Consider the following 18,512-nt stretch of genomic DNA (forward strand, 5'->3'; position numbering starts at 1 on the left):
GCGCCACCATAACTCCTAGACAACATGCCCGCTGCCTTGGAGTCATATTTGATTCTGATCTCTCTTTTACCCCCTACATCCAATCTCTGGCCCGAACATGTCAGCTGCACCTCAAGAACATCGCAAGAATCCGCTCTTTTCTCACTGTGGACACGCTAAAAACGCTTACTGTTGCCCTTATCCACTACCGGCTCGATTATTGCAACTCATTGCTGATCGGCCTCCCCTGCACCAGACTCTACCCACTCCAATCCATCCTGAATGCGGCAGCCAGGCTCATCTTCCTGTCCAGCCGCTACTCAGACACCTCTGCCCTGTGCCGGTCACTGCACTGGCTGCCCGTTAAATACAGAATTCAATTTAAACTCGCCACCTTCATCCACAAAGCCCTCCACCGTGCAGCGCCCCCCTATATCGCCTCCCTCATCTCAATCCATCAACCAGCCCGGGCTCTCCGCTCTGCTAACGAAACCAGATTGAGCGCCCCTTTAATTCGAACTTCTCATTCCCGCCTCCAAGACTTCTCCAGAGCAGCACCGGTCCTCTGGAATGCACTACCAAAGGCTACACGAGCAATCCAGGACTCGCAGAACTTCAGGCGTGCTCTAAAAACGCACCTCTTCAGGGAGGCATACCGAATTCCCTAAACAAAGCCCTCTGTACTCCGCCTGATAACATGCTCCCTGACCTACTGACTGCAATCCCTGCTAGCCATCATAAACCGCTCCTGCAGTCATACTGTTTCTGCAGTCACACGGCTAAATGTCTGACCATTCTCTATGTGTATAGCACCCCTTACTCTCCACCCCGCCATACCGTGCACATCTCCAGCCCTTTACCTTCTGTATCACCCCATTACTTGTAGTATGTAAGCTCGTTGGAGCAGGACCCTCACCCCTATTGTTTCCATCAACTGATTACTTTGTAACCGTGGTTCTGTAATGTTTGTACTTTTGTCTTTCTGTATCCCCCCTGTCTATGTAAGCGCTGCGGAATATGTTGGCGCTATACAAATTTTATTATTATTATATGCAGCTCTTCCCCTGTTGAGCGTTGAAGCAGCAGATTAGGATGTGGCATAGTGCTGTAACCAGAGGCACCAGTGTAACCTCCTTTGACATGAGGTACAAGCTAGACACATATGTGAGTAATAAGAGGGCATGTCTGTGGTATAATTGCAAATGTCACTCTGCACCATTCATTCTTTACGCTGCTTTGTATGCTCTTCTGTGCAAAGTAACAGTAGAGAGCAGCAGTTGCTGATGGGCGGGAGCTATTGTGCATGTGCTACATGTATCCGGGGCACCCAGCAGCTTGCTGCATATGGAGTTAGTGTAGAAGTGACGGCGATCTCCACTCCATAGCAGTGTTGGCCGGTTCCACTAGCACTGAGCAGTGAACAGAGGGTAAGGGGCATTTTTGCAACAGACATAGCATTGGTAAATGCTTTACTTTATATTTGCAGCACATGGGAATGGGGTTCCTGAGATGGGAATATCCCCTTACTAACCCCATCCAGTGTCATCTAATTTTAACTGAGTTAAAAGAGCATCCTCTATTTGTTTCCATGGTCATAGGCAACAAACACTCAGAGTACAGAAGTGTAGCAAGAAGTAGGGGCATGTATAGTATATATACATGCATTAACATGGAAACTGTAACACCCGGAAGAAAAAGTCATAGAAGTATGGAAATCGCAGGAACGATGCATGATGTTAATATACAAATTATGAAAAAATGGAAACTAAATGGTCAAAACATCTGGGTTTATTCAGTACAGACTATGAGCAGCTTGTAACACCCGCTGCAGAACTACATGCCATTATATACCTTGGCATGCTATAAATGAAGTTATCGATGGCTGGCTCAAGAATATATATACACACACTAGTATAATGCATGTTTTAATCAGAAATGAGCTACATGCTTTGTACTTCTGATTACTTACCTTTAGATAGAAGTTCACGAATAATATGACCAATGTTGTCATATATGAAGACTGAAATATGAGACAACCGAAAGGAAACCCACAGGGCTTAACCACCGCACTCAGAGTATGAGAAATGGTAAGCACGAACTGGATCTAGAAGAACACACAAAGAAAAGCCCAATGACCTTCTGTTTAATACATCACTAACAACAAACTCTAAAACTTTAAGGTAATCGGGAGAAAATGGTTTTAGAAGGTTGGCCCTATTGTCTGTGTTATTTCATGAACTGTAACTGGCCAAGAAGAAATAATTAAAAGGTAATTCTTGACTAACAAGGGAGTCACAAGATGTTCATATGTCCCATAACTCCGTCATCTAACTCTAGTCTTAAGGGTAAGACCATAGCGGGTGGCATGTGGCCGCTGAAGTTCTTAAATCAATTGTTAAATGCCCACATGACTTTGAAGATAAACGGCATTCTACCGGCACAAGTGCATGGCCACAAACACTGACTGTTAATTACAAAACTGCACCGCTATTAACAGACCATCAGCTTGTTCCACTCACTGCTTCTGCCTTCTAAATTAAAGGGAATCTGTCAGCGACTTTGGATGTGGAATGCCTTCAAAAAAAGAAACCCATGGGAAAAGTGCAGCCAAAAGCAAAGAAAATTATTGCAAGCGATTAAGACAAGTGACCAATGACTGACGAATGAGCAGAAAATAGTCAGGAGATCGAGGGCTGCAGAGACCCCAAAACCGCATCAGACTTGAATTCAAAAACCGAAAGACAGCTAATGCATCAAGGGCGGCAAGGCATTCCAATTTGCGTCTGGAAGTTATTCAATATGAGCCTCGCAAGGACTACAATTACCATCCAAATGTTATTGGATGAATGGACCAAATATGTAGTTCCTGTCATGCCAAGACATTTAAAGTGGAGCCTCTTGAAATGTGCTTTAATAATGGAATCCCAATAAACGCCAGGTATATAAGCTAGTGCTACCAATGAAAAACATAAAATGCAACTCGTCTTGCAAAAACTTCTCACATAGCTCCATTGATGGGTAAATAAATACAGTTCTGGGGCCCCGAGCTTGGAGACGCTAAGCAATTTACGAAGCAGTAAAAGAAAAGACTTTAGAAAATGAATATATTGGTTTAAGAAATGGCGCAGCAATGGTGTCAGCAGATTACTAAAATAATGACATTTTTAAAACCCACAATTCCCCCATAAGGCTAACATTTGCTCAGAATGAGAAATCCTATAATTTGGGAAAAAAATGAATGTTGAAACAAGTTCTGTTTTTATATGCCCCCTTGTTTTCTTTGCCATCTGTTTAAGTTATGGGAGCCGGTAAACTAAAAAATGTTCCAAATCAAAAACATTCACTACAATCTAGGATCTGGTAAAATCAGCCATGGCCACAACCCCTCCTAGACAAGGTTGGTATGTCTCAATGTAGACTAATGTCTTGCTAGATCATGTACAGAAATCTATTTGGCATCCCTTACCAGCTGTGCCTGAGTGAGGTACTTCTTCCACCAGAGGTATTTGTGCATGGAGGGAATAACCGATAGGCCGTAGTAGGAGTACATGAGGACGTGAATGAAACTGTTTAGCGTAGGTCCGAAGAAACCTGTAGAGATGATGAATAAGGGGAAAGAATTGACACCTTATACAATACAGTTGTATAGTTCACTACTACCCTCTTGGCCGAGAGCTCCCAGCACAGGCCAGAGATTAAAGGCATACTCAGGCGGGTTTACTACTGAAAATGTGCCAGTTGTTGGGAGCAAGTTGCACCAGAAAACTGTGTTGCACGATCTGCACTGCATTTATGATGTGTTTTAGACACTTTATTCTCCATGTCCAAAAAAGTGTCATCCCTTCATGAAAATGGGTGTGACCCAAATGTGACATTGTGCCACTTTTGCACCAAAATTTTGCCCTAAATCTGGCTTAACCCTTTCCAATCCACTGTCTGACATCTTCCTACATTCTGATTGAAGCTTGTAAAGCTCCAATGTCAGAAGACGTCCGACAGGGTATTCTTACAGTGTATTGCCAGCCACTCCGCTGTCGGAACCTCTCTAGTGCACAAACACTGGCTTTAGCCAACAGGTGGCATCGTTGTATAACAGCAAAAAGACAAAGCCTTTTAGGAAACCTGGAATTCAAAATTGGATTGGAAAGGGTTAAACTAAGCCGAGTAATAGGTGGTAAAAGTAAGACTAAACTGTTTAAAGACACGCCATATTTATGATCTAGCAAGAGCCATTGTAATAAATCTGGCATATTTTAAGACTAGTTTGTTTGCACTGTCTAATTATTAGATCGTCTTAGTAAATCTGCCACGCTGAGCCTGGCATCCACTTGAAAGCGGCAGGGGAGATATTGTGAGCTGCTGCCTGTAAGTTACTGGCTCTCGGCCAAATACGTATCTTGAGGAGTGTAATCGGCAATGCTGTTTGCCAAGCAACTGTCTTCAAACAAACTGGGCTTATAACACACAAAACTGATTTTAATGTGAATTTGTTAGTAGGTCAGCCACTGCAATACTACTGTGTATTGGAGTCGGTGACCTACTAACAAATTCATACGGTACTAAATAAGGTTTGGGTTTTTTTTTGTTCTATTTACCATAAAACTGTCACTGAAAGCAAGAGAAGACAAGCTATCGGACTAGTCTTATCTTGTATGCTCTGACTCTTTAACCCTTTCCAATCCACTGTCTGATGTCTAAAGACATTCTGATTAAAGCCTGTACAGCTTTGATGTCAGAAGACGTCCGGCAGGGTATTTCCACTGTAGATTACTGGCCGCTCTGGTGTCGGGGGCCTCTCCAGCATGTCCCATACCGCAGTACTGGCTCTAGCCAGCTGATGGCGCCATTGTATAATGGCAGAAAGAGAGAGCCCCCTAGGAAACCCTGAATCCAAAATTGGATTGCAAAGGGTTAATATGACTCCCTATTTTCTGAGCAGCGCAGAAAAATTCAGCAACAAGACTACACCATGTTGTCTCACCTTAATGCTATGGTTATAAGGGCTACTAAAAATATGCGGTATTTATAATAGCAGTGAAATGAAAGACATTTTAACAAATCTTATCCACATGCTATGGCGAAACTTCACAGGGGCATTTACTTGTAGTGCAGATTATAAGTCTACAGCATGTAAATTATTGGCTGAGGATTGTCACCTCTAGAATTCACCCCTTTCAATGAATGGGATGAATTTCCTGTTTTTGACTACCTTTTTTTGTGATGGTCTCTTTATGAATGGGAAGATGGAACAATACCTCTGCAGTGCCACCTACTGGAAGGCAGCTTTCCTGCAAATTAGTGTCAGACTTTTTAAACAAACCTTATAATAATGACTGGGAATTTCGAGACAAAGCCAGTTTATTCTGGCATTGGCTCACAATTCCCATAAATTGTTAGAAAGCTTGTTTAAAAAGTCTAACATTGACTTGCAGGAATGCTGCCTTCCAGTAGGTGGTGCTGCAGAAGTATTGTTCCTTCTTATCATTTGCATATTTCACAGAGGAGCATGGGTAGCCTTCTAAGTCTCATCACACACCTTCTAGGTGCTCTCCTTATGACATTCATAGTATAGCTATGAGTTTGAAAATTGACTGTGTATTACATAATTGTGTATGTCAAACTAAAACTATACTAAAATACTAATAATATTTGTGTGCATCACAAAATGAGAATGCACCCAGCCAACATCTAGAGGAAACTGTGAGGCCCCAGGAGTCCTAGTGCACCCAGCAAACATCTAGAGGTTACTGTAAGGCCCCAGGAGTCTTAGTGCACCCAGCCAACATCTAGAGGTTACTGTGAGGCCCCAGGAGTCCTAATGCACCCAGCAAACATCTAGAGGTTACTGTAAGGCCCCAGGAGTCCTAGTGCACCCAGCCAACATCTAGAGGTTACTGTGAGGCCCCAGGAGTCCTAGTGCACCCAGCAAACATCTAGAGGTTACTGTAAGGCCCCAGGAGTCCTAGTGCACCCAGCCAACATCTAGAGGTTACTGTGAGGCCCCAGGAGTCCTAATGCACCCAGCCACCATACAGAGGTTACTGTAAGGCCCCAGGAGTCCTAGTGCACCCAGCCAACATCTAGAGGTTACTGTGAGGCCCCAGGAGTCCTAATGCACCCAGCCACGATACAGAGGTTACTGTGAGGCCCCAGGAGTCCTAATGCACCCAGCCACCATACAGAGGTTACTGTGAGGCCCCAGGAGTCCTACTGCACCCAGCCACCATATAGAGGTTACTGTGAAGCCCCAGGAGTCCTAAAGCACTCAGCAAACCTATAGAGGTTACTGTGAGGCCCCAGGAGTCCCAGTGCACCCCGCCACCATATAGAGGTTACTGTGAGGCCCCAGGAGTCCTAGTGCACGCTGCCACCATATAGAGATTACTGTGAGGCCCCAGGAGTCCTAGTGGACCCAGCCAACATATAGAGGTTACTGTGAGGCCCCAGGAGTCCTAGTGGACCCAGCCAACATATAGAGGTTACTGTGAGGCCCTAAGAGTCCTAATGCACCCAGCTAACATCTAGAGGTTACTGTGAGGCCCCAGGAGTCCTAATGCACCCAGCCACCATACAGAGGTTACTGTGAGGCCCCGGGAGTCCTAATGCACCCAGCCACCATACAGAGGTTACAGTGAAGCCCTAGGAGTCTTAGTGCACTTAGCAAACCTCTAGAGGTTACTTTGAGACCCCAGGAGTCCTAATGCACCCAGCCACCATACAGAGGTTACTGTGAGGCTCCAGGAGTCCTAGTGCACTCAGCCAACCTCTAAAGGTTACTGTGAAGCCCCAGGAGTCCTAATGCACCCAGCCACCATACAGAGGTTACTGTGAGGCCCCAGGAGTCCTAATGCACCCAGCAAACATCTAGAGGATACTGTGAGACCCCAGGAGTCCTGGTGGACTCAGCCAACATATAGAGGTTACTGTGAGGAGTCCTAATACACCCAACCAACATATAGAGGTTACTGTGAGGCCCCAGGAGTCCTAATACACCCAACCAACATATAGAGGTTACTGTGAGGCCCCAGGAGTCCTAATACTCCTTCGAAGTCCACACCCTGCGACTCTTCCGCCCACTGCCTCTGCGTGTCGCAGTTATTTACCGCCCCCCAGGTCCTACCCGCCTGTTTTTAGACCACTTTGCTGCCTGGCTCCCCCACTTCCTATCCTGTGAAATGCCAACCCTCATCCTTGGTGATTTCAACATTCCTACTAACGACTCTAGCTCCTCATCTGCCTCCCGGCTCTTAACACTTACCTCCTCCCTTGGCCTATCGCTAATCTCTGACTCCCCCACTCATAGAGATGGTAACACTCTCGATTTAGTTTTCCTCCGTCTCTGCTCTGCTTCTCACTTTACTAACTCCCCACTTCCACTCTCGGATCACAACCTTCTCTCTTTCTCCATCAGGCACCCTAGCATCTCTCCTGACCCTCCTATCTATCGCACCTCTAGGAACCTCCAGTCTGTCCGCACTAAACAGTTGGCCGAAGCTATTCAGTCCTCCCTATCGCCCATCTCTCGCCTCCCCTGCCCTAACCTGGCAGCCGAATACTACCACACCACCCTCAGCCGTGCCTTGGATGAAGTGGCACCGCCCGTGACGCGAGCTGTCAAACGCAGACCACGGCAACCCTGGCTCACGTCCCAAACACGCTTCATCCGGCGGTGCTCTAGGTGCGCCGAGCGGCTGTGGAGAAAGTCAAAGCTGCCAGCAGACTTCCTCCACTTCAAATTCATGCTTAAAATGTATAACCTAGCCCTTCACCATGCCAAACAAGTTTATTTCACCTCCCTTGTCTCCTCACTATCCCACAACCCCAAACAACTCTTTGAGACCTTTCACTCCCTCCTCAGCCCCAAGGAACAGGCCCCTGCGACAGACCTGACTGCTGGAGAGCTAGCTGCCTACTTCAAAGAAAAAATTGACCACATTCGAAAAGAAATCTCTGAAAGCTGCGTGGTTAGCCCTGATCCCAGCTTCATCAGCACTGCACCCAGCACCTACTCACTATCTACGTTAGAACCAACGACAGAGGAAGAAGTCTCCAGGCTCCTTTCCACTGCCCGCCCTACCACCTGCGCCAGCGACCCTCTCCCCTCTCACCTCCTCCGCTCCCTTTCCCCAGCTCTCATTACTCACCTTACCACAATCTGCAACCTCTCCCTAACCTCTGGCACTTTTCCCTCCTCATTCAAACACTCCATTATATCTCCTCTGCTTAAAAAACCAACCCTGGACCCGACTAATGCTGCTAACTACCGACCCGTCTCAAACCTCCCCTTTATCTCCAAATTACTGGAACGCCTGGTCTACTCCCGGCTTACTCGCTTTCTCTCTGACAACTCACTCCTCGACCCCCTCCAGTCTGGTTTCCGCTCTCTACACTCGACCGAAACTGCCCTTACAAAAGTAACAAATGACCTGATGACTGCAAAGTCGAGAGGATATTACTCTCTACTAATCCTCCTTGACCTGTCTGCTGCATTTGACACGGTCGACCATAATCTCCTTCTCACTATGCTCCACTCTATTGGTCTAAAGGATACTGCTCTCTCCTGGTTCTCCTCCTACCTCTCTGACCGCTCTTTCAGTGTTTCCTTTGCTGGTTCTATCTCTGCTCCACTTCCTCTCGCTGTCGGGGTACCCCAGGGCTCGGTCCTTGGTCCCCTTCTTTTCTCTATCTATACTGCCCCAATTGGACAAACCATCCACAGATTCGGCCTCCAATACCATCTCTATGCTGACGACACCCAACTATACACCTCCTCTCGTGAAATCTCTGGACCATTCCTCCAAAATATCACCGACTGTCTGTCTGCTGTCTCTAATACTATGTCCTCCCTTTTTCTCAAACTAAACCTCTCTAAAACTGACCTCCTTGTCTTTCCACCTTCTAACCGACCTCCCCTCAACATCTCCATTCCAGTGTCTGGCACCATCATAACCCCCCGACGGCATGCCCGTTGCCTTGGCGTCACACTGGACTCTGACCTCTCCTTTGCCCCCCATATCCAATCTCTGGCCCAAACATGCCACATGCACCTCAGAAATATTGCTAAAATACGTCCGTTCCTAACCACGGACACGCTAAAGACGCTCGTGGTTGCGCTCATCCACTCCCGGCTTGACTACTGCAACTCGCTACTCATTGGCCTCCCCCGCACTAGACTCGCTCCGCTCCAATCCATACTAAATGCAGCAGCTAGACTCATTTTTCTATCCAGTCGTTACTCCGACGCCTCTGCATTACGCCAGTCGCTGCATTGGCTGCCCATCCACTGCAGAACTAAATTTAAACTCCTCTACCTCACTCACAAAGCTCTGCATGGCGCTGCACCACCATACATCACCTCCCTCCTGTCAGTACACCACCCAGCCCGCTCACTCCGATCGGCTAACACCCTCAGACTAAACACCCCTGTAATACGAACCTCTCATGCTCGCCTACAGGACTTCACTAGAGCAGCACCCATCCTCTGGAATGCTCTACCCCAAGGCATCCGGACAATTCCCGATGCACGAAATTTCAGACGTGCCTTAAAAACGCACCTCTTCAGGGAAGCATACCAAATCTCCTGACCTAGTCCCTCGCCCCTCACTATGGTGCTCCACCCTGTTTGCCTTCTGATAAATGATCTGTACATAATATTTCCTACTGCCTGTGTTTCCCACCCCCTGCCCCTCCTGTACCACCCTCAACCCATTTGTGTCTAACCCAATGTACCTTATATTGTAATTGTTGTATTGTTTTGCATTTATCCATGCCTGAAAGCGCTGCGGAATAAGTTGGCGCTATACAAATAAAGATTATTATTATAATACACCCAACCAACATATAGAGGTTACTGTGAGGCCCTAGGAGTCCTAGTGCAGTTATTGCTTTTAAACAAATTTTATGCAATCTATAGGAACTTACTCTGACCACAAGGAATCCAGTTCATGACACACCACCATATATTGAACATTGAGGCATGGTGATATACATGGAGAAATGTGATTTGGCTGTTCTTTTTCCGTAAAACAAAGAAAAGTGTGTCCATGAATTCAATTGCTTTGGAAAAATAGTACCACCACAAAACTTTGGCCACCTGTATAAAGTTGAAAAGAAAGTACAAAATACCTCTAATTAGTTTATATAAACATCGCAAGTCAGTTTTTTTGACATTTCTAATCTGTACTGGTCAACAGAAAATGCTATTATTGGGAAGTGAGAGAATCTTAATGTAACAAGTTAGCCAAAAAAACAGTATGATTGCATCCGCACGGGCTAAAATATCATCGCTGCAATGTGAAGCCCACGGTTCACTCACTACATAGTTTTAAACTGTTTCTGGAAATGACATCAGTACAAGAGCTAGACATCCGGACCTTCATGAAATTTATTTCCATGGTCAAGCAGCTGAACAAAACCGTAGGCTATCTGGTACAATGCCAAGTGTTCCCCAGGGCACAAAGTAAAACATGGTTTTAGGAGTTTGGTGTTGTAGAACTTATATGGTCGGCACAGAGCCTGGACCTCAACCCCCATAAATAACCTTGATATAAACTGGAATGCCATTTCCAAGCTAGAGCTCCTTGTCCAACATCATTACTAGAGATGAGCTAGCATGCTCGTTTAGAATAATTACTCGAGCGAGCATCGGCATTTTCAAGTAACTGCCTGCTTATCCGAAAAGATTCGGGGGACAGCGGGGGTTGGGGGGGGGGGGAGAGAGATATCTCTTCCCCGTCCCCCTGCCGCCCCCTGAATCTTTTCGAATGAGCAGGCAGTTACTTGAAAATGCAGATGCTTGCTCGAGTAATTTCCCTAAACGAGCATGCTCGCTCATCTCTAATTATTACCTGACTTCACAAATGCTTTTTTGGCTAAATAGGCACAAATTTCCACCTACATGGTCCAAAATCTAGTGGAAAGCCTTTCTACAAGAGTGGATATTATAGCTGCAAAAGTTTTAATACTCATGCTTTTTGAATGAAATGTCTAACAAACTCCTAGGTGTGATGGTCAGCCATTCACAAACATTTGGCCAGATAATGCATACTGCTTATAAAATATAAAGCTATTGACTTTAGGGATAAAATACATCACTGCTTTCATTTTCAAGTCCTGAAACATTTGTTTGCCATGGACAATACCTCAAACTATTTATTTATGCTAGTTTTCATTAATCAAAATATTGTTCTGACCAACAAATTTAATTTGAGATCCTGGCTGTACCACTGACCACCAGGAAAATGGAGCTGACAGTGTCATCTACCAACGGCCACTAAGGACAATGGAATGCTAAATGTATAGTATCATCAAGTACTATAATCAGTGAATATAGCACTCAGGTTCTAATCTCACTAGGAAAATCTCCCAACATATAGAATTACCCGCACCCACACATACTCACAATTAACCAAATATAATATCCTTCCTCCATTGCGCCCCTGGTCATCAATATGGATTATACCGACATTTGGTGTGACATTGATTACAAATTTCTCTCGCGTGTCTTGTGGTTATATTGGTTAAGTAATATAATGCTACAGCAGAAGAAGTCTACCATAGAATGTACAGATCACATGACATCAGGCCTCTGTGAAAGGGGCCCATGTTCTGTCTGGTGGCCACTCACATTGAACCCAGGCAGGTTGGGGGGTTACTATACATCTTAGTCCATTTATTATGACTCATGAAGAAAGGTAATTTGAAATATGGGTCCAACTTCATCTCCCAGCCCGAAAGCATCAGGTCTGCAATGTTCAGTGTGCACTTAATGATGCTAAGAGGAATCGAATTGTGATCCATACAGTTCTAAGTTCATCATGCACCTTACCTACCAGCCAGTGTCTGGAAGAAGCCATGTAAGGGAACAGATTCTGCAGGTTATGGGAAGGAGAAGGCAACTTTTCTACATACAACTGTCTCTCTTTTTAAAGTTACAACATGATTACTCATGGGGCTACTAGAAAATGGCAACAAGACTTTAAATTCTTGTTGCCATTCGCAAATTCTTGGGCACATTGGCAACCATTCCGGTCACCATCTGGAGCCCTCTGGTGGAAGCTATGACCTTGTTTTGCATGTGGGCCTAGGTACATATTATGCGTTGGGGCCCAAGAGCATCAGACTACAGATTTATTGCTGCAGAAACGTGTTTCCCCAATGATGACTTAACCGAAGCCAACTTAAATCATTTAATTGTTCTTACATTAAAAATGCCATGTCTTACCCGTACGTCTGCTTGCCCTGCACTATCCAGGTTCTGGCATTGTAAGTTATAACCACCTTCCCATGTTGAAAGAATGAGCTGAAAAACAAAATACATTTTACATATTTATATGTGTCTTTTCAGAATCGTGTAAGCACTCCATATAGTAAAAAAACTATGAATTCTAAATGAAAAGCAAAAATAAAATAATGCATCACATTAGATGGGTGTCAAAGGCAATATCCATATTACATACTACATATTTGATCTTTAAAGAAGAACTCCAGCTAAAATAGGATTGTTGCACATTTAGGCCTCATGCAGGCGACCATATTGTAGCCCCTATTAGTTATGAGAACTCTTTTAGTAAGGAAACGACCCTCTGCTGCCTTCTCAATCAATATAAGACTTCCTGTGTGGACCTTGGAATCCCCACGCTCGCAGAGATTATATTATCTTCTGAACACATCCACACTCACATGGAGACGGGACCTGACATCCTGGATAAGTAATGTAATATATGTACACCAGGGGTGGGCTAGACTATGCAAGTGTTTGGGGGCTGCCCCGACCTGCCCCTAAAAGACTATGCTTGCAGGACTTAGCTTCTGAACACATCCGCATTCACAGCCAGAATACGGCGGCCGCTGCCATAGACTCTTATGGGAGCCTATGGAAACTGCTGCAGAAGGGAGGTGGGGGAGAGTTTAGCAGCGTGACTGATTAACTCTCTCCGCCCCTTGCCAGTTGTCTGCAATTGGAGGGGACGGGGCGGGAGCTAGTGTGATAAAGTCCCGTTCCCTCCCCCTATGCTGGCAGCTCCCACAGGCTGGAGCAAAGAGGAGGAGGGACTAGCTCTGCTAAGCTCCTGCCCCCTCCCTTTGTTGTAAGCCGGCAAGGGGCAGAGAAGGGATGGGACTTTAGGTCAAATATAAGCAGAAATATGGAAAATTCTGAAGGGTTCACAAGTTTTAAAGCACCACTGTATGTAATATGCTTACTTCTGCTACTGTGCAGTTGGACGTAAAGCAAGCAAATCCTTTAGAATTACCTGGATTGATTACAAATAAAATGTGGCTTGATTGTAATCCAAGTCAGAATTATAGACAAAGACAATCTAATTAAACTATTAACACACTGTGAAGGGAGAAAACAAATGAACCCTTGAATTTAATAATCTGTAGATACCCATTAAGCAGCAATCACCTCAACCAAACACTTCAGATAGCTGCAAATGATCAATATTTCTGGGATGCCTTGTATGCACAGCTCTTATAAGGTCATGCCACATTATCCCAATACAGTTAAGTTTAGGACTTTGACTTGGCCATTCCAGAACACACATCATTTTCTTTTTCAACCATTCTTTAGTTGATTTACTTGTGTTGTGATGCATCACCCAACTTCTCCTCCGTTTCAGGTCATGGATAACTGCCCTTATATTCTCCTGGACTATATTTTGATACAATTTAGAATTCATTGTTCCCATTGTGCTCACAAGGTATCCAGGCCTTAAAGCAGTCTCAACCCATGATGCTTCCTCCACCATGCTTCACAGTTGGGATGAGGTTTCAGTCTTGGTGTGCAGGGATACTTTCTCCTCCAAATATAGTGCAGTACATTTGTGATTAAAAAAATAAAAACCTCAATTTTTTTTCTCATCTGTCCATAGAACATTTTCCTAAAAGCAATATAGAATGTCCAGGTGGCCTTGGACAAACGTGAGAACAGCCGCAGTGTTTTTTTTTCAGATGGCAATGGCTTCCATCCTAGTATTCTTCAAAAAACACCATTCTTGTTCAGTGGTTTTATAATGGTGGACACAAAGAGATTTTTGTAGTTTGTAGAATCCCAGCACACACCAAGTGCTCATTCAGTTTCTTTTATTAATTGGGTTAACCCAAGATTGACTTGTATCACTTATCCATAGGATAGGTAATAAAAGCCTGGTTGCTGGAGGTCTCATCATGAGAAAGGTGGGCCCGTCCCCCCATCCCCCTCTTGTCCTCATTGCAGGCTCACTGCACACCCCGCAGTGCCATGGGGACTGAATGGAGCAGAGGCAAGTATGTATGATTCTGCTCAAGCCATTTCAGCGAAGTTGACGGAAATAGACAAATAGAGACACTCAGCTATTTCTGACACTCCAATTGAAGATCAATGGAGCAGAACCATGCATGCTCAACTGCTGCTCCATTCAAGCTCCTCCTCCTTGTGGGGGATGCAGCAAGCCCACGGTGAGGAGAAAAGGGAGACATAGGATACCTGTTCTTGGAACTGGTGGCGGTCTCAGCAGTGAGACCCCCATTGATCAGACCTTGATCACTTACCCTATGGATGGATGATAAAAGGTCAATATTGGGATAACCCCATTAATGCACAGAACATACATTTTGGTCTGTCCCAAACCTTTATTAGCTTCTACGCAGTAAACAGCATGGAATATATGTTTTTTTAGAAACTAAAGTAAACAAGAATGAAAGGGGTTATTTTAAGTACATCTATGTTTGTAGAAGCTACACAGAAACACTATTCTCCTTTATGATAGCACAAACCCCTAAACAATAAAGAAGTCCATTCCTAAATCTCAATTTCAAACAGTATGCAGAGATGGAATGTAAGTTCCTCAAAAGAGAGAATAACCTGTAGGATTCCTGAATAGAGCCTGTAATGATTTAACGGTTAAAAGGAAAAGAAAACCGAATCAAAGTTGTATTCCAGTTGTTCACATTCCATCCACTTAATAACATAATTGATCAAACAGTGTAGAAGAATTGGCATATTTTGCATAAAGGGTATCGCAAAGTGCGGGAATTTGATAATCCATTGTTTATTTGTATAACAATCTGTGAATTTCTTGAGAAGACAGAATTGTCGGTAACCAGGCTTTGCGTACCCTCCTTTAATGGGCAAAGCATCTTATCTCATTTCCTTAACTGAAAAACTTTTTGAAACACAGCTCTGAAAATCTGAGTCTTTTCACAGTGCTGTGCATGTGCTCTCCTATACAAGTCTACGGAAGAGCACAGGTACAGGACTGTGAAAAGCATCAGTGGTGATGTGACAGGTTCCCTTTAAATACTCGTATATAAAAGACAAAAGTATTAGAGAAGTCATATAATTTTTCTTGTAAGCCAAAAAACATATCACCTCTACAATACTTTTTGTATATTTATACAAGAGTATTTAACATAAAAAATGTGCTGAATAAAAGAACAGTAGAACGGTTCGTGTGTCTTATTCAGTGTATTGTAGTTTAGTAAGATTGTTTGTCTATAAGTGTGACTTGCGGTCCTTTCACACAGGACAATTGTTGGGTGCTTCAGTGCCCAGCAGCCGCCCCAGAGATAATTATTGCTGTGCTCTCATGTGGGAGTGAGGATCGCTCAGTGAATGGAGGTTGACGGGTCGGAACGTCCTCCGGCCTGCCTCCATTCACAGTAAAAAGGCATCATTCATCGGTGAACTGCCTGTTCTCACAGGCCTATGCATCATTTGATTTTTATGCTTGCAGACATTGAACGACAAACGAATCGCTCATTGTTCAGTTGTTGCAGACATTTACACGGGCCCGATCATCGTTCAGATTCCCGTGGTCCAGTGAGAATATGACTGGGCTATGTAAAAGGGCCTTAGGTAACAATCAAAATGACCAGGTTGAAATTTGCAGCTGTAATGTATTAGGCTCATGTGAAATTGGAGTTTTATATGTAAAATATTAATAATATAAAGTAAGCTCAAAAATATATGAAGTTCACACACTTTGTAGTTTACAGAGTTGTTGAAATTGAGTTACAAACGTAAGGAGGCTCATCCTGGCAGCAATCGGTGTCGTACGCAGAAGAGAGAGGGTCCCATAGGGAGGATTCAAATGGACCGCTTATTATGGCGTTAGATTTTGGCACCAAAGACATAAAGATTTGGTGTTTGCTTTCCCCTTCACTCCCTTTTCATAACCCTTAAGTTTCTGGCGTAAATTATACGCAGATCTGTCAGGTGGGGGTGGCCACGCCCCCTCCCTAAAAGCAAGGTCCACCTTTTCTCAAAAGTGGCACACACTGGCAAAAGTCTGGCTTGTACAAAAAAAACTTGCATTTTTTTGCAGCGTATGTCAAAGACTGACTTTTCTATTTGACAAACCTCCCCTCGTACACTGCCAGCTGTAGTTGAAAATGGAGCTATGACGTATATAACAATTACAGTGACCCTCCGACCTTGAAAAAAACAAGATGCCTCACCACTTCTCTGACTACCTGATACGCACTGAACACTGCAGGTGCATTGGTAGTCTAAGACACTACACATTGTTTGATTGGCCTGCACTGGCCAATCAAAGCAGCAGGCACCCTCTTGTACATTGTGCATTGGTAATGCATCAGCGGTTTATCAGGTAAACAGAGAAGCGGTGCAGCCTTCTTGGTTTGTCTGGGACTAGAGAGTTGCTAATAAGATTGGCGATTTTAAGCTTTTGTGCCCAATTTAAAACCAAAATAACAGGGCCCCCACCTATCATACGCAATATATAACACTGGGCCCCTTTGGTCCTCTCAGATATTTAGGCCGGCTCTACATGGATGTATTTGCAGGTACAAAATTTGTGTACAATACGCCAAGAATAGAACCCATTGATGTTAATTGGTTCATTAACATTTCTGGATTTTGTGGGCGAACTTCAGTTGCGCAAAAAAAAAAAACGTTCTATTTTTCTGCCTATTTTCACACCAAAGATCCCTGTAGAAGTCAAAGGGGGTGTGAAAATGCACACACAATACGCAAGGAGATTGCGGGGGAAAAAGAAAACCTCTTGAAATCATTAACTAAGTAGCCATTTCAATCAATGCGTCTTTGTTTGCCACGTTCAAGTGAACATGTCTTGGGGGTGCAAAAAGTACAGTAAAATATGTCAATGTGTGTGCAAAAGAAGAATTGCTCATTCAGCAAAAATGCGGCTCTCAGGCACGCAAATACACATATCCTTATGTGAAGCGGGCGTTAAGCCCACATGCAACTGCTACACCTCAGCTGCCTACCCCCTTTTTTGAGCATCGTACTCGCTGTACTTAGCTGTCATGCTTAACTGCGGCTCCATCCAAACTCATCCACTCTAGGGTTATGCAGTCTTGGGGCGCCCAGCGATCAGACATTTATCACCGATCAAATGTCTATTGTGGGAGGTGGCTTTCTGCTATCTCACATATTATATGGCCCCTCCCTCCTTGGTTCAGATGATCTGCTATACAGTACAGCATTCCCAGATTACTGCTCAAGTAAACGTTCAGTTTCTGGCAACGAGTTCGCAGGTCTGCTCCTCACTTTGCATTCACAATGTTGTAACTGGAATCCAAAGGGCCCCATGGCAGAGATAAAAATTTGCATGCCACAAAAACAGTAGTTGTCCCTTCACCAAGAGGAAAAAAAAGAACCTAAGCGTGAGCCGAATGTAGTTGGCATTCATCCTTTGGCACACATAGTATTACTTGTAGAAAGGGCCGGACTATGAATCCAACGGCTCAGCACTTCTTCATGCCCTGCATGTTAGTGCTGAGGGGAGCTGATAGACTCATAATGCAAGTTGAGATACAGAAAACAGCTTTTCAATATTCTAGTAAGCTGCAAACAGGGGTACAAACTGCGGTAAAAATTACTTTATCCTATGGCTCAGTATGATTATGATACTAAATTTATATCCTTTTTTTGCTGTACTACTTTTAAAAAATAAAATATCTTTGCAAAAACAAAAGAATTTTTTTTGCCGCCATCTTCGGACAGTCGAAACTTTTTTATTTTTCTGTTAAAATAGTTGTGCGAGGTCTCCGTTTTTGCGGGACGTCCTGAAGTTTCTATTGCTACTTTTTGGAGAACATGTGACTTTTTTTTTTTATGGTTCAAAAAGTTTTTTATTTTGTCTGTTATGAATGTACGAAAGTTACAAGGTTGTAGTGTCGTTTTTATCAAATAAACATTTTTACGTTAACCGAAAGTGATTTTCTTTGCCTGACCTATTTTCTTGTTCTCTTAAACAGACTATTTAAGCATTAACATTAACTATAATTCTATCAACATTTATAGCTTGTAACTCTCGAGTACTTATCTAAAATCTATGATTCCAGTTACTGATTGGTTGAGATAAGAAAAAAAGTAAGATCTAACAAATCTAATATGGTAACTTCCTATAAAGAAAATTATGGGAGTAGCGGGAGGGATAAGGAGGGTTGGAGTGTTAAGAATAGGAAGAGGGAGAGAGGGTTGGTCAGGGGTAGGGAGAGAGAGAGGAGGGAAGTTGTTTCGCACCTCGGGATGAGGGTTACGATTCAAGGTCTAGTGATGTCAG

General features: G+C 44.0%; 1 protein-coding gene across 1 annotated transcript in view; it reads right to left on the minus strand.

Moving 5' to 3' along the window:
- ELOVL2 (ELOVL fatty acid elongase 2) overlaps positions 1-18,512 on the minus strand; it is a 106,946-nt gene that overhangs the window by 14,702 nt on the left and 73,732 nt on the right. Inside the window, exons 4-7 of the mRNA XM_066578942.1 lie at positions 12,203-12,280; positions 9,901-10,072; positions 3,446-3,570; positions 1,949-2,083 (exon numbers count right to left, since the gene is read on the minus strand). Coding sequence (XP_066435039.1) covers positions 1,949-2,083; positions 3,446-3,570; positions 9,901-10,072; positions 12,203-12,280 — 510 coding nt within the window. The remainder of the gene's footprint in view (positions 1-1,948; positions 2,084-3,445; positions 3,571-9,900; positions 10,073-12,202; positions 12,281-18,512) is intronic.

This window comes from Eleutherodactylus coqui, chromosome 9 (assembly GCF_035609145.1).
Source record: "Eleutherodactylus coqui strain aEleCoq1 chromosome 9, aEleCoq1.hap1, whole genome shotgun sequence".
Taxonomy (NCBI): Eukaryota; Metazoa; Chordata; class Amphibia; order Anura; family Eleutherodactylidae; genus Eleutherodactylus; species Eleutherodactylus coqui.